At 39.9% G+C, this 17,686-nt stretch overlaps 1 protein-coding gene across 2 annotated transcripts in view; it reads right to left on the reverse strand.

The window, feature by feature from the left end:
• C6H16orf89 (chromosome 6 C16orf89 homolog) overlaps positions 1-17,686 on the reverse strand; it is a 72,163-nt gene that overhangs the window by 41,470 nt on the left and 13,007 nt on the right. Inside the window, exon 2 of one of the 2 annotated variants that reach the window (XR_012849668.1) lies at positions 12,928-12,996. Coding sequence is in view for 1 of the 2 variants with exons in the window: in XM_075831305.1 (XP_075687420.1) it covers positions 5,356-5,389 (34 nt within the window). In the remaining variant the exon portion in view is untranslated. Of the gene's footprint in view, positions 1-5,355; positions 6,054-12,927; positions 12,997-17,686 lie in introns of those variants that run through there. The other variant, XM_075831305.1, reaches the window with a different exon arrangement.

Below are 17,686 nucleotides of genomic sequence, written 5' to 3' on the forward strand. Positions count from 1 at the left end.
AAATTATGGAGAAAGTGTCGTGGCCAAAGATGGAGCTCTACGTGGGACTATTCTACATCCGTCCTTAAGGATGTCTTCCAGGACTGGGTCTTCTCTGAGCATGGGTAAGTGTTTGTTCACAATTCTTTTTATACTTTTGAATTGACTATTTTGTTGCAACACTAGTGTGGGTATGTTAGATGTTAATTTTGGATTTTTATTATTTTGGGACAAAAGGATGTCTCTGTTTTTCTTGGCTATTATTTTGTCTGCTCTGTCCAGAGACCAACGTGGGTACCCCCTGTTAGATAGTCTGTTATGTATAAGTTGTGTTTCAGTTTTAAATTGTGCATCTGAGCTGCAATTGCGTTTTGCTCTGCATAATTCGCCCACTGGGATCGAGACAATGGTCTGTTTAGAGTGGTTACTGCCTGCATGTTAGATGGTATTGCCAGCTGTTGGTTTTCTATAGGTTTTTGTATGTATCTGGATACCATCTTCTCCTTTTAGTTCCAGATCCAAAAATATGATGTTGGTTTTGGCAAACATATGTGTAAACCTAAGATTGTAGTCATTAGAGTTAAGGAAATCCACAAAATCTTTAATGGCAGATACATCTCCCTCCCATATGAACAGGAGGTCATCGATGTATCTGCCATACCAATTGATATTATCTCCAAATGGATTTGTTGTGGAAAAAATGTTTTTTTCCTCCCACCACGCCATAACTAAGTTCGCCAAAGACGGAGAAAATTTTGCCCCCATTGAGACCCCCTTTAATTGGAGGTAATATTTGGTATCAAAATAGAAATAGTTGTGTGTTAGTAAGAAGGTGAGAATTTCCAAGATGTATATTTGTAATGAGTCACTATAGTTGCTGTGTTTGTTCAGATGATATTCTATAGCAGCGTGGGCTACATTGTGCGGTATACTCGGATAAAGAGATGTAACATCACATGTTAACCATGTATATTCTTTTGACCATGTCTTGTATCTAAATGCACGTAGGACATCCTTGGTGTCTTTCAAAAAGCTTGGCGTATTTTGTGCGATAGGTTGTAAGAGGGAGTCTAACCATTCCGAGGTTCTTTCAGAGAAAGACCCTATTCCCGAGACTATTGGTCGCATGGGAGGAGGGATAATATTTTTATGCGTTTTAGGCAGAGCATGGAGTATTGGCGTAATTGGATGTTCTACGATCATGTAATCTGCTTGCTTTGATGTGAGGGAACCGCTATCTAATCCTGTCTTAATCAGGTTATTTATTTCTTTTTGAAAACCGATGATTGGATTTTGTTTTAGTATTTTATAGGTACTTTGGTCCGATAGTAGTTCCTCAATTTGCATTTTGTAATCTTCCCTCTTCATGATTGCAATACTGCCTCCCTTGTCCGATTTTTTGATAATAAGGTCCTCATTGTCTTCAAGCGATTTTTTTGCTTTTCTCAATTTACTTGGGAAATTGTTAGTTCCTTTTTCTTTATTGGTGGATTCATAAAGTAGTTGTAGGTCCTTTTCTATCGATATTTGAAAACGGTCCATTGTCTCAGTCCTAGATGTGATAGGGTAGAATTTGGGATTGGTGATTTTGAAGTTAGTTGAAGTGTATATGTCCTTTTTTATGGGTTCAGTATCTAAAGCTTCCAGGCAAAAAAGAGTCTTGGATTCTTGAAAAGATAGCGTATGTTCCAACGGATCTCTTATTCCCATTTGTGGTTGAAGTGCCACAGATGAATCAGTCGTTATTGTTGTTGCATATTCATTCGCTCCAATTGTATCCATCTCAATGGTGTGGAAGTGTCTTTTTACAGTTAGATTTCTGACGAATTTGTTAACATCTAGTAAAGTATTGAATGGGTCGAAGCTCCGTGTTGGTGCAAAATTGAGGCCAAGGGATAGAACTTCAGTTTGTTCTTCTGTGAGACTGGTTGTGGAGAGATTGGTGATACGCACGTATCTATAATTAATCTTCGGGTATACAACATAGAAAAACTTTGCATACCGTACAACTGATTCTTCTATAACAAGGAAACAGACAAAAGATTGCGGTCCACAGGGCTCCTCCTTTTCCTCTCCGGCCGTGAACCGCAATTAATTAATTATCTACAAGACTGACTGACTACAAATAGGTCTAGACTGCACAGTCAGACTTATCATAAGCCATGACTAAGGACCTAGCGAGGGTCTGAAACGCGTAGGCTACCGCCTATCCTCTCCTCCTCTCTGTACTCTGGACTACACCTACCTGTCACTTAATTTTTGTTCGTAGCCCCTGTGCTTCGATTTTAACCAAGATCAATTAAACTTGGAAATTTGATTTCCGTTTTAACAAAAAAACTACACTCTCAGCGCTGGTTCCAACTCCCCTGGTTCTGTTGTATCTTCTGCGTGTGCCGACACGAGGATCCGTGTGCTGACTCCTACATCCTTCTCGTGACAAGGTGAGCTGGAGGATTTCTTTCATATTTTTTCCTGTATTTCACTATCGGCTGAAAGATTTCCTCACGTGCATTTATCTTACTTAAACATTGGTAGGTGTCCAACCTCCATATTTATTTCTGCATCTTTGATGACAAAGGAAATTCCATTTTTTAGTACAGAGGTGAACTAAGAGTAACAATATCCACGATATATTGGAACAAGGACATTATTCAATGCATATTATATACTAAAGGCTTATTTCTATATTTTAACATTTTTTCATACTGGTGTTTTTCTGAAAAAATATTGTTTTGGGCTTCCATGCTACATATTTAAATGATGACGAATGAAATACAATATACTCGTGCTGCTTTGGCAGCAAAAGTTTTTGGTACGATGGATAACACTAAAGAAAACTGCTATGAAATGGAAGATCTTTTCCACACACTGGAAAAATCTATGATTCATGAAACAAAGGTCTGGTGGGACCTCACAACCTTAAAAAATTATTGTGCAAAAGACATGATTCCAAGAGGGTTACGTATGAAAAAAACAACTACTTTCAAATATTCGGAAACCTTTAGTACCGAATGGAATCAGATCCTCTCTGACTGTTCTATCAAATTAATGAAATTAATGAAATTGATTAAAGATGAAATTTCAACAACTAAAGAAAAATTTAATTTGTTTGCCAGCTCACCTAACTATGTCACATTAGAAACACGGACCTCCAACAGTATCGACAAAGTCGACAAGTCCATGGCGACAATCAAAAAAACTAAGTTCCAGAGAGATTTACGAGACTACGCCAACCAAGAAGTCTACAATTGGAGTAATAGAGGAAGAAATTACAATAAATTCAGACCGATTCTAAAACAACGAAAAAATTCAGGAAGATACGGTCAATACCAACATAGAGTAAGCTTCAGCTCCACTGAACCGGATTCGGGAGACGGTGAACATGATGATCTAGATTGCGACAATCCCAAAGAAAGATCAAGAAACAACCCCAGATTTGACAGAAATTATACGTCAAAAAACGAGGCAGGAGGGGCGGTCGCAAACACAAACCCTGTAGATCAAGAACAGAGTGTTCGCCCCCGCACCCGGAGGAACTACAACCTAACTCAAATATCACCAATCTCTCCACAACCAGTCTCACAGAAGAACAAACTGAAGTTCTATCCCTTGGCCTCAATTTTGCACCAACACGGAGCTTCGACCCATTCAATACTTTACTAGATGTTAACAAATTCGTCAGAAATCTAACTGTAAAAAGACACTTCCACACCATTGAGACGGATACAATTGGAGCGAATGAATATGCAACAACAATAACGACTGATTCATCTGTGGCACTTCAACCACAAATGGGAATAAGAGATCCGTTGGAACATACGCTATCTTTTCAAGAATCCAAGACTCTTTTTTGAGTGGAAGCTTTAGATACTGAACCCATAAAAAAGGACATATACACTTCAACTAACTTCAAAATCACCAATCCCAAATTCTACCCTATCACATCTATGACTGAGACAATGGACCGTTTTCAAATATCGATAGAAAAGGACCTACAACTACTTTATGAATCCACCAATAAAGAAAAAGGAACTAACAATTTCCCAAGTAAATTGAGAAAAGCAAAAAAATCGCTTGAAGACAATGAGGACCTTATTATCAAAAAATCGGACAAGGGAGGCAGTATTGCAATCATGAAGAGGGAAGATTACAAAATGCAAATTGAGGAACTACTATCGGACCAAAGTACCTATAAAATACTAAAACAAAATCCAATCATCGGTTTTCAAAAAGAAATAAATAACCTGATTAAGACAGGATTAGATAGCGGTTCCCTCACATCAAAGCAAGCAGATTACATGATCGTAGAACATCCAATTACGCCAATACTCCATGCTCTGCCTAAAACGCATAAAAATATTATCCCTCCTCCCATGCGACCAATAGTCTCGGGAATAGGGTCTTTCTCTGAAAGAACCTCGGAATGGTTAGACTCCCTCTTACAACCTATCGCACAAAATACGCCAAGCTTTTTGAAAGACACCAAGGATGTCCTACGTGCATTTAGATACAAGACATGGTCAAAAGAATATACATGGTTAACATGTGATGTTACATCTCTTTATCCGAGTATACCGCACAATGCAGCCCACGCTGCTATAGAATATCATCTGAACAAACACAGCAACTATAGTGACTCATTACAAATATACATCTTGGAAATTCTCACCTTCTTACTAACACACAACTATTTCTATTTTGATACCAAATATTACCTCCAATTAAAGGGGGTCTCAATGGGGGCAAAATTTTCTCCGTCTTTGGCGAACTTAGTTATGGCGTGGTGGGAGGAAAAAACCATTTTTTCCACAACAAATCCATTTGGAGATAATATCAATTGGTATGGCAGATACATCGATGACCTCCTGTTCATATGGGAGGGAGATGTATCTGCCATTAAAGATTTTGTGGATTTCCTTAACTCTAATGACTACAATCTTAGGTTTACACATATGTTTGCCAAAACCAACATCATATTTTTGGATCTGGAACTAAAAGGAGAAGATGGTATCCAGATACATACAAAAACCTATAGAAAACCAACAGCTGGCAATACCATCTTACATGCAGGCAGTAACCACTCTAAACAGACCATTGTCTCGATCCCAGTGGGCGAATTATGCAGAGCAAAACGCAATTGCAGCTCAGATGAACAATTTAAAACTGAAACACAACTTATACATAACAGACTATCTAACAGGGGGTACCCACGTTGGTCTCTGGACAGAGCAGACAAAATAATAGCCAAGAAAAACAGAGACATCCTTTTGTCCCAAAATAATAAAAATCCAAAATTAACATCTAACATACCCACACTAGTGTTGCAACAAAATAGTCAATTCAAAAGTATAAAAAGAATTGTGAACAAACACTTACCCATGCTCAGAGAAGACCCAGTCCTGGAAGACATCCTAAGGACGGATGTAGAATAGTCCCACGTAGAGCTCCATCTTTGGCCACGACACTTTCTCCATCATTTTTTAGTTCCATCAAAACAAAAGGTTCATGGTTAGAACAAAAAGGATTTTTTAAGTGTGGAAACAATCCATGTAAAGTATGCTCATATGTAATACCAAAAAAGGTTTTTTCAAATTCAGCTAACACTGATACGCATGCTATTAAAAATTACATTAATTGCAACTCCGATTCGGTCATATATATAATTGAATGCACAATATGTGACTTGAAATACATAGGATGTACAAACAGAAAGTTTAAGACAAGAATCCTTGAACATCTTGGCTACATCCGTAACCCAAACATCCTCAATACATCGAATGTAGCCAAACATTTCATAACTCAACATAATAGAACAATCAACAGTTTTTCCTGTTATGCCATGGAAAAAATATACACCCCCAAAAGAGGTGGGGATATTAAACACATAACACGAACAAGAGAAGCTTTTTGGATCTTCAGCCTTCAAACAAGGGTTCCAAAAGGCTTAAATCTAAGAAAAGACCTTATGTTCCATTATTAAAGCTAACAACCTGACATCTGTTTGTTAGAGATGAGCGAACCGGGACAACCGAACCCGGTTTCGGTCCGAACTTCCGGAAAAGTTCGGTTCGCAGCGAATCCGAACTTCACCGGGTTCGGCCGAACCCGTTTTGACCGAACCCGGTCAAAAATATTATACAAATCGGCAGCCACTTGTCTCTATCAATCACTGATAGAGAAAAGAGGCTGCTGATTAAAAATTAAATAAAAAGCATTTCATACGTACCTGGTCGTTGTCTTGCGGACGAGTCCCTCTTCTTCCTCCAGTCCGACCTTCTTTTCTGACGCGGCAGCCTGTGATTGGCTGCAGAGGCCTCTGCAGCCTGTGATTGGCTGCAGAGGCCTCTGCAGCCCGTGATTGGCTGCAGAGGCCTCTGCAGCCCGTGATTGGCTGCAGCGCTCACATGGGCTGCATCGTCATCAAGGAATGTCGGGCCGGATGTCGCGAGGGACACGTCACCAAGGCAACGGCCAGGAGACCGGACTGGAGGAAGCAGGGAGTTCCCGGTAAGTATGAACGTCTTTTTTTTTTACAGGTACTCTATATTGTGATCGGTAGTCACTGTCCAGGGTGCTGAAACAGTTACTGCCGATCAGTTAACTCTTTCAGCACCCTGAAGAGTGACTATTTACTGACGTCGCCTAGCAACGCTGCCGTAATGACGGGGGCACACATGTAACCACCCGTCATTACGGGGCCTCATGCACACGACTGTAAAAACACCCGTTATTAAGGGTCGTAATTACGACCCGAAATAGCGGGCCCATAGACTTCTGTTAGCCACGGGTACCTTCCCGTTTTCTCACGGGAAGGTGCCCGTGCCGTTAAAAAGATAGAGCATGTTCTATTTTTTTATTTTATGGGTCGTGCTCGTAATTACGACTCGTAATTACGAGCACGGCCGGCCACGGGCAGCCGGCCGCTTTTACGAGCCGTGCTGTCATTATAAGGGTATGTTCACACGACAGCGTCCGTTACGGCTGAAATTACGGGGATGTTTCCGCCTGAAAACATCCCCGTAATTTCAGCCGTTACGGCATATGCAGGCGCTTGAACGCCGCGTCCATTACAGACGTAATTGGCGCTGCTATTCATTGGAGTCAATGAATAACGGCTCCAATTACAGCCAAAGAAGTGACAGGTCACTTCTTTGACGCGGGCGTCTATTTACGGACGTCTGCCCATTGCTTTCAATGGGCAGATGTTTGTCAGCGCTATCGAGGCGCTATTTTTGGACGTAATTCGGGCCAAAAACGCCCGAATTACGTCCGTAATTAGTGCGTGTGAACATACCCTGTGTTCACACGCACTAATTACGGATGTAATTCGGGATTTTTTGCCCCGAATTACGCCCGAAAATAGCGCCTCGATAGCGCTGACAAACATCTGCCCATTGAAAGCAATGGGCAGACGTTTGTCTGTTCACACGAGGCGTATATTTACGGCGCGTAAATAGACGCCCGCGTCAAAGAAGTGACCTGTCACTTCTTTGGCCGTAATTGGAGCCGTTATTCATTGACTCCAATGAATAGCAGCGCCAATTACGTCCGTAATAGACGCGGCGTTCAAGCGCCTGCACATGCCGTTACGGCTGAAATTACGGGGATGTTTTCAGGTGGAAACATCCCCGTAATTTCAGCCGTTACGGACGCTGTCGTGTGAACATACCCTAAATTTTATAGCAGCACGGCCCGTAAAATAGAAAAATAGAACATGTTCTATTTTTTTAACGGCACGGGCACCTTCCCGTGAGAAAACGGGAAGGTACCTGTGGGTAACAGAAGTCTATGAGCCCGTTATTGCGGGTCGTAATTACGACCCGCAATAACGGGTGTTTTTACGGTCGTGTGCATAATGGGAGCACGGCTTGGAAAAACGACCGGCTGCCTGTGGCCGGCCGTGCTCCTCTCCTGAAATACTCTGTGCTGCCTTAAACTCTGTGGACAGGTCAGGATCCTGTTTCTTTTAAATGCTGCTAGGGAACCCGCTCGATCCACTATATAAGGCTGCGCTACAGTGCAGCATTTAAAAGAAACAGGATCCTGACCTGTCCACAGAGTTTAAGGCAGCACAGAGTATTTCAGGAGATGAGCGTGCAGATTCAGTGCTGCTGTGAACTCTGCTCTTACCATTACGTAGCTCTCAGTCTGTTACCTCTCCTCCACTACTGTCCTCAATAACACCTTCATGATTGGCAAGTCACCACGTAACGGTAAGAGCAGAGTTCACAGCAGCACAGAGTATTTCAGGAGATGAGCGTGCGGATCTTGTGCGCAGTGGTGACTTGCCAATCATGTGAAGGTGTTTTTGAGGACAGGAGTGGAGGAGAAGTAACAGACTGAGAGCTACGTAATGGTAAGAGCAGAGTTCACAGCAGCACAAAATATTTCAGGAGAGGAGCGTGCAGATTCTGTGCTGTTGTGAACTTTGCTCTTACCATTACGTAGCTCAGTCTGTTACCTCTCCTCCACTCCTGTCCTCAATAACACCTTCACATGATTGGCAAGTCACCACCCCGCACAAGATCCGCACGCTCATCTCCTGAAATACTCTGTGCTGCTGTGAACTCTGCTCTTACCATTACGTGGTGACTTGCCAATCATGTGAAGGTGTTCTTGAGGACAGGAGTGGAGGAGAGGTAACAGACTGAGAGCTACGTAATGGTAAGAGCAGAGTTCACAGCAGCACTGAATCTGCACGCTCATCTCCTGAAATACTCTGTGCTGCCTTAAACTCTATGGACAGGTCAGGATCCTGTTTCTTTTAAATGCTGCACTATAGCGCAGCCTTATATAGTGGATCGAGCGGGTTCCCCAGCAGCATTTAAAAGAAACAGTGTGTGTGTTTGGGTATGTGTCTTTGTCTGTTTTTGTTTTTATATGTGTGTTTGTGTATGTGTGTTTGTGTATATATGGGTGTGTTTGTGTATGTGTTTGTGTATATATGTGTGTGTGTATATATGGGTGTATGTGTATATGTTTGTGTGTAGATGTTTGTGTGTGTGTTTTTGTGTGTGTGTGTTTTTGTATGTGTGTGTTTGTGTATATGTGTGTATAGGTGTGTGTGTTTGTGTATATATATGGGTGTATTTGTATATATGTTTGTGTGTAGATGTTTGTGTGTGTGTGTGTGTTTTTGTATATGTGTGTGTTTGTGTATATGGGTGTGTGTTTATGTGTGTGTGTTTTGTATATATATGGGTGTGTTTGTTTATATGTGTTTGTGTATATGTGTGTGTTTGTGTATGGTTGTTTGTGTGTGTGTGCGTGTATATATGTGTGTAGGTGAGTAGAAGTATTGTTATTGTTCACATTGATAACAGTTTTTTTATGTTGTTGCAGATTTTGATGTACCGATTGGACTACATCTTCGATTCGTTGGACTACTGCGTAGATCTACGTTTTTTCAAATTTTAATAAAATGGTTAACGAGGGTTTTGTTGGGGATTTCTTATTTCAATAAAAAAGAATTGTCTTTGTGTTTTTTTTTAAACTTTATTAGTGCCTAGATAATGGCAGTTGGCTGATTGACAGCGTCCATTATTAAGGCGGTACTTAGTGTTAGCCGGTGCAGAGGCTAGCACTAACCACCCATTATTACCCCGGTACCCACCACCACCAGGGGTGCCGGGAAGAGCTTGGTACGATCCAGTACCCGACCATCTGTTGTGATGGTCGGGTACTGGGGCGGCCGTAGGCTGGTATTATGAGGCTGGGAAGGGACAAAAACAGTGGACCTTCCCACCCTTGTAATGCTAGGCTGCTGCTGCTGTGTTGTATCGGGCTGGTTATAAAAATGGGGGGGACCCCACGTCGTTTTTTTTTTTTATTTTAACAAATTTAACAATAGACGGGTCCCCCACATTTTTAATAACCAGCCATATACAAGGCCGCAGCAGTCTGGCATTACATGGGTGGGTTTTGTCCATTCCCAGGCTAATAACACTGTTGTATGTGGCTGGTTATGATAAATTGGGTGGAACCCCATGTATTTTTTAAAAAAAATTAAAAATAAATAATTAAAAAAAAAGACGTGGGGGTCCCCCCCACTTTTATAACCAGCCAGATACAACACAGCAGCAGCAGCCTAGCATTACAAGGGTGGGAAGGTCCACTGTTTTTGGCCCTTCCCAGCCTCATAATACCAGCCTGCGGCCGCCCCAGAGCCCGACCATCACAACAGATGGTCGGGTACTGGATCGTACCTGGCTCTTCCCGGCACCCCTGGTGGTGGTGGGTACTGGGGTAATAATGGTGGTTAGTGTTAGCCTCTGCACCGGCTAACACTAAGCCTCGCCTTAGTAATGGATGTTGTCACTCAGACAGCGCCCATTACTAAAGTGGTAGTAATAAAATTTGAAAAGAAAAAGACAAAGATATAGATAAAATATTTTATTGAAATAAAGCACCCCCAACACAACCCTCATTAACCATTTTATTGTAGAAAAAAAACCGTCATCGAAGTAGTCCTCGAAACCGACGTAGTCCAAACACCAAACCTGTAAAAAAAAAAAAAAAAAATGAAATAAAACATGTCGTAGGCTTAGATTCAGTTTAATGTGTGATACTGACTGTTATACCATGTATAGAAGCCTGCCACGAAGTTGACTTAGATACAGGGCGCCAGCAGACAGTATCATACATGGCCATACAGACATATATACAAACAAACATACATGCAAACATACATACATACATATATACAAACATACATACATGCAAACGATCATACATACATGCATACACACACACATGAAACCATACATACAAACATGCAAAGATACATACATACATATATATATACAAGCATGCACAAATATACATGCAAACATAAATACATGCAAACATAATTACATACATGCACATATATATAAACATACATGCAAACATACATGCAAAAAGAAAAACATGCAAACATACATGACAACATACATACATACATGCAAACATACATACATACATACAAACATGTATACATACATGCCAACATACATGACAACATACATACATGACAACATACATACATACATACATACATGCAAATATACATTCATGCAAACATACATACATGCAAATATATACATGCAAATATACATACAAACATGCACATACATGACAACATACATACATACATGCAAACATACATACATGCAAACATACATAAAATGCAAACATACATACATGCAAATATATACATGCAAATATACATGCACATATATACATACATGCCAACATACATACATACATGCAAACATACAAATATATACATGCAAATATACATACAAACATACATGACAACATACATACATACATTCATGCAAACATACATTCATGCAAACATACATACATACATACAAACATACATTCATGCAAACATACATACATGCAAACATACATACATGCAAATATATACATGCAAATATACATACACACATGCACATATATACATACATGCCAACATACATGCACATATATACATACATACATGACAACATACATACATACATACATGGCCAAAAATAATAATAATACGTTCATACTTACTTTCCTCCTGTCCGGCCTCCAGCGATGACGTTTCATCCATGTCGCCGCTGCAGCCTGTGATTGGCTGCAGAGGCGGTCACGTGGGATGAAGCGTCATCCTGACGTGCGTGACCGCCAGTACAGCCTGTGATTGGCTGCAGCGGCGAAAGGGATGAAACGTCATCGCTGGAGGCCGGACAGGAGGAAAGTAAGTACGAACGTATAATTTTTATTTTTTTATTACATTTAAATTGTATTTTCCGCGCGCCGATCATGTACTGTCAAGGTTGCTGAAAGAGTTAGTGCAGCCCATTAACTCTATCAGCACCCGAGACAGTAGCATGCTCGGCGCACGTAAGTGACAGGTTCGGTCCGAACTAGTTCGGTCCGAATCGAACTTTTTTGTGAAATTCGGCGAACTAGCCGAACCGAACTTTTGAAAAGTTCGCTCATCTCTACTGTTTGTTTTTTCCATCCATAACACGCTATCAATTAATTTAAATCCATATGTGATATCTGTGCTAACCCAGTATTTCAAATGTACTGTAGGGATTCACGAGATAGAAAAAATTGGACTCTATAGATAAATCTGATCAGAATAATTTACTGGCAGTAAATAACATGATTTAAATATAGATTTTTTCCCTCAACAAAAATAATACAGAAAATAAAATATCAAAAGACAATAAAAACGAAAAGAGATCATCTAGACCACTTTGGTCTGACCCCGACTGAATATTACCATACTTTAGACAGTCGACTAAACACATTTGTTCGGAAGATTCAAAACCAGCTTTGTACTTTAAATTCACATACTTTCGTCCAAATCACATAAAACATATAAGTTCGCAAATCCAAACATCAAAGAAATAACATGGATTTTGAACTACGTAACAGATCACCTTCACAGTACCAAATTAAACATCTAACTTGCCCGTACATGAATTATACAACTATGTATTTTAAAATAGTGCGTTTACGATACGAATTAAAAATCAAAAAATTCAAAAAATAGATCTGGATATATAGAATTAATGAAGTTCTCCAGTTCCACAAAGAAGTCAATATATCCAATAAACTAGTCGCTCTATCAATATCAATTCACTAATAAATAAACTAAAAATCATAAATAACGAAACCCGAAAACATGAATTAAATACTAAAACACTAAGATACTGACATATATCAAGAAATATAACACCAGTATTTTATTATTTTAAATGCACGTCTTTTCTATTACTTTTTTCACACATATTTAATAGTTCTTCATTTATTATTATTTTTTTCCAATGGTAGGCGTTATCTCACTTGTTTAGTCAGTCTCCCGACGCACTCGCGTCTTTTAGGTAACTAAACAAGAATTTTTTTCTGTCATAACACTAATACTCCAGACAAATAAAAACAATTTTAAATAAATAGAGTTACCTAAAAGAAGTCATGAAGTTACAAAACTTTTCGAACCCCTCTGTTTCTATTTTCTATTCTTTGTTACGTCTGAAAAAATGAAAAAAGGAAACAACATATTAAAACAATTTAGTTAGATCGAAACATAAAAACAGAATTCTCCTGTTTTCATGAACAAAGTTTAGATTACAAGAACATACGATCATATATACAAATAAATGCGGATTTCTCAGATAGAATCCAAACCTACGCACGTATCTATAATTAATCTTCGGGTATACAACATAGAAAAACTTTGCATACCGTACAACTGATTCTTCTATAACAAGGAAACAGACAAAAAGATTGCGGTCCACGGGGCTCCTCCTTTTCCTCTCCGGCCGTGAACCGCAATTAATTAATTATCTACAAGACTGACTGACTACAAATAGGTCTAGACTGCACAGTCAGACTTATCATAAGCCATGACTAAGGACCTAGCGAGGGTCTGAAACGCGTAGGCTACCGCCTATCCTCTCCTCCTCTCTGTACTCTGGACTACACCTACCTGTCACTTAATTTTTGTTCGTAGCCCCTGTGCTTCGATTTTAACCAAGATCAATTAAACTTGGAAATTTGATTTCCGTTTTAACAAAAAAACTACACTCTCAGCGCTGGTTCCAACTCCCCTGGTTCTGGTCTAAAAATATTATGTTATTTATCCAGCGCAGTGAACGCCGTAAAAAAAAAACTCAAAAACACTGCCATAATTACTGTTTTTTTGGTCACTGTCTTCCAAAAATTGAAATAAAACGTGATAAAAAAGTCACACGTATCCAAAAATGGTACCTATAAAATCTATACCTCGTCTCGCAAAAAACAAACCCTCACACCGCTCCATCGACGAAAAAATTAAAGTTATGGCTCTCACAACAAGGCGACAGAAAAAATACATTCTCTTTCCAAAAGTAATTTTATTGTGCAAAAAGTTATAAAAAAAATTCTATAAATTAGGTATCGCCGGAATCGTACTGACCCGCAGAATAAAGGTAACATGTAGTTTATAACGCGTGGTGAACGCTGTATATTAAAAACTAAAAAACTATGGCAGAATTGCTGTTTTTTTTGTCACCTTGCCTCCCAAAAAAGGATAACAAGTGATCAAAAAGTTGCATATACCCCAATATGGTACCAATAAAAGCTACAGCTCGTCCCGTAAAAAAAAAAGCCCTCATACCACTACGTCTATGAAAAAATAAAAATAGTCAAGGCACCAATAAGCCAGGAAATAAAAATATGCAGTTGTGCCGGCCCGAGGGGAACGTTTCTTCTGTTTCAAAAGGCGATGTATCAAGGCACTAAAATTAGAGAACCAGGAAGGGGAGGGCACCCGTATTATACCAGGACAACACTTTCCCGGCAAAATTCCACAAACTGCAAAGGTGTGGAGTGTGGACCAAAAGGGGGATAAGTAAGGACATTTATCAGTGCGACACCGGCCTGTGCAGAAAGGATCGATCACAGCGTAACACACATCTATGGATTAATTTATTATTTTTTTTACCTTATTATTATACCACCTGACTATGCCCCTGATGTACTCACATATGCCCCACATTATAAACGGAAACAACAGTGATACTCCAAACAAAACTATTACCAAGCAAATTCCACGCTCCAAAAGCCAAATGGCGCTCCCACCCATCTGAGCCCTACAGCATGCCCAAACAGCTGTTTACGTCCACATATATGGCATCGACATACCCGGGAGAACCCTTTTAACAATTTTTGAGGTGTGTGTCCCCAGTGGCATAAGCTGGGCACGACATATTTGACAATGAATTGGCATATCTAGGGAAAAATTGTAATTTGTACCTTCCGCAGCGCAATCATTTATGGAAAAGACACGTGGGGTGAAAATGCTCACTACACCCCTTAATAAATGCCTTGAGGGGTGCAGTTTCCAAAATGGGGTCACTTCTCAGGGGTTTCTTTTATTTCACATCAAAGCCTCTGCAATTGTGAACCAATACTTTATATGTCGCCAAATTAGGCCTCAATTTTACATGGTACTCTTTCACTCCTGAGCCCTGTCGAATGTCCAGGCAAAAGATTAGGGCCACACGTAGGGTGTTTCTAAAACCGGGAATCACCGCATAATAATTGAGAGCTGTCTTGTTATGGTGGCAGAAGCCAGGCACCACATATTGGCATATCTATGGAAAAAAATTTCATTTTCACTCTCACACATCGTGTGCACACGAATTTCTGCAAAACACCTGTGGGGTTAACGTGCTCACTACACCCCTAGGTGAATATCTTGAGGGTGTTGTTTCCAAAATGGGGTCACTTCTGGGGGGATCCACTGTTTTGGTTCCACAGGGAGTTTGCAAATGCGACCAGAAACCAAATGCAGCAAAATCTGTACACCAAAAGCAAATGGCGCTCCTTCCCTTCTGAGCCCTGCCGTGTGCCCAAACAGCAGTTTATGACCACGTGTGGGGTATTGCCGTACTCCAGAGAAGTTGCTTTACAAATGTTGGGGTTCTTTTTTTCCTTTATTTGTTGAGAAAATTAAAAATTTGGAACTAAAGCTACGTCTTATTGAAGAAAAAGGATTTTTTTTATTTTTACTGCCCAATTCTAATAAAATCTATGAAACACCTGTGGGGTCAAAATGCTCACTACACCCCTAGATGGATTCCTCAAGGGGTGTAGTTTTCTCAATGGAGTCACTTTTTTGGTGTTTTCACTGTTTTGTCCCCTCAGGGGCTTTGTAAATGCGACATGGCCTCCGCAAACCATTCCCGCTAAATTTGAGCTCCAAAAGCCAAATGGCGCTCTTTTCCTTTTAAGCCCTGCCGTGTGTCCAAACAGCCATTTATTACCACATGTGGGGTATTGTTTTACTCGGGAGAAATTACTTTACAAATGTTGCGGTGCTTTATCTCCTTTAGTCCTTGTGGAAATTAGAAAAAATTAGCTAAACCTACATTTTATTTGAAAGAATGTAGATTTTAATTTTCACAGCCTACTTCCAATAATTTCTGCAAAAAACCTGCGGGGTCAAAATGCTCACTATACCCCTAGATAATTTCCCCAAGGGGTGTAGTTTCCCAAATGGGGTCACTTTTGGGGGGCTTCCACTGTTTTGGCACCGAAAGAGCCCTGCAAACCTGACATGGAGCCTAAAATATTTTCTAATAAAAAGGAGGCCCAAAATCCCCTAGGTGCTCCTTTGCTTCGGAGGCCGGTGCTTCAGTCCATTATCACACTAGGGCCACATGTGGGATATTTCTAAAAACTGCAAAATCTGGGCAATAAATATTGAGTTGCATTTCTCTGGTAAAAACTTCTGTGTTACAGAAAAAATAGATTAAAAATGAATTTCTGCAAAAAAAAAATGAAATTTGAACATTTCACCTCTACGTTGATTTAATTCCTGTGAAACGTCTAAAGGGTTAAGAAACTTTCTAAATGCTGTTTTGAATACTTTGAGGGGTGAAAATTTTAAAATGGAGTGACTTTTTGGCAGTTTCTAATATATAAGGCCCTAAAAGTCGCTTCACAACGGAACTGGCCCCTGTAAAAATAGCCTTTTGAAATTTTCTTGAAAATGTGAGAAATTGCTGCTAAAGTTCTAAGCCTTGTGACGTCATAGAAAAATAAAATGACGTTCAAAAAACGATGCCAATCTAAAGTAGACATGTGGGGGATGTTAATTAGCAACAATTTTGTGTGGTATAACTGCCTGTCTTACAAGCAGATACATTTACATTTAGAAAAAAGCTAATTTTTGCAATTTTTCACAAAATTTTGGTGTTTTTCACTGATAAATATTGAATTTATCGATCAAATTTTTCCACGATCATAAAGTCCAATGTCTCACGAGAAAACAATCTCAGAATCGCTTTGATAGGTAAAAGAATTCCAGAGTTATTACCACATAAAATGAAATATGTCAGATTTGAAAAAATGGGTCTGGTCATGAAGGCCAAAATTAGCTCGGTCCTGAAAGGGTTAAATTGTAAAGTGCTGCGTAATATGTTGGCGCTATATTAATAAAGATTATTATTATTATAGCAAGATTGGAGGTTTTCTTCAGTGCACAGTTTGCCATATGTATGCATGACTGGAGCCGGAGTTCCAGGGTGAATACCTCTGTGGCAGATGTGAGCATGTTGTTCACCTTGAAGCTCGCATTAGAAATCTGGAAGAGCAAAATGCAACACTGTGGGCGATAGACCATCTTGAGCGGAGCATGCTGCTCACGGAGCACGCAGTTAGTGGGGTAGATCTGGAGGGTGAAGACATGTGTCAGCAGGATCAGGCAAGTAGCTGGGTTAATGTAGTTAGGGGCAGTAGAAAGGGGTCCAAGAAAAGGAAGGCCATTCCCGTTTCTGATATTCCAAGCAAAATTGCTAAGTTGGGTGATGATGCGAGGGTGTCGGTCTCAGAAATGGCAGACCTACTGGATACTGCTCTCACCCAACAGTCAGGAGAACAGCCCAGCTAGTAGTCGGCGGGATGGTAATGCAGGTAAGGCAAGACAATTAGTAGTTGTAGGGTTCTGATAAATGTTCGTGGTATTGTAAATCGTCTACCACCTTGACAATAATGGTTTGGCATGCGTTCTCCGTAAATTTAGGCAAAAAAACGAGATTGATAAAATATAGCTTTTACTAGATTTCCTTAAAACATAAGTAATTTGCGACATATGCGCATTAAAAACTTTTTGTTTGTCACAGCTGTATGCAAATTATTTCATGTGTTTTTCACAATATGCATTTTCAACATAATA

This window comes from Rhinoderma darwinii, chromosome 6, assembly GCF_050947455.1.
Source record: "Rhinoderma darwinii isolate aRhiDar2 chromosome 6, aRhiDar2.hap1, whole genome shotgun sequence".
Classification (NCBI taxonomy): Eukaryota; Metazoa; Chordata; class Amphibia; order Anura; family Rhinodermatidae; genus Rhinoderma; species Rhinoderma darwinii.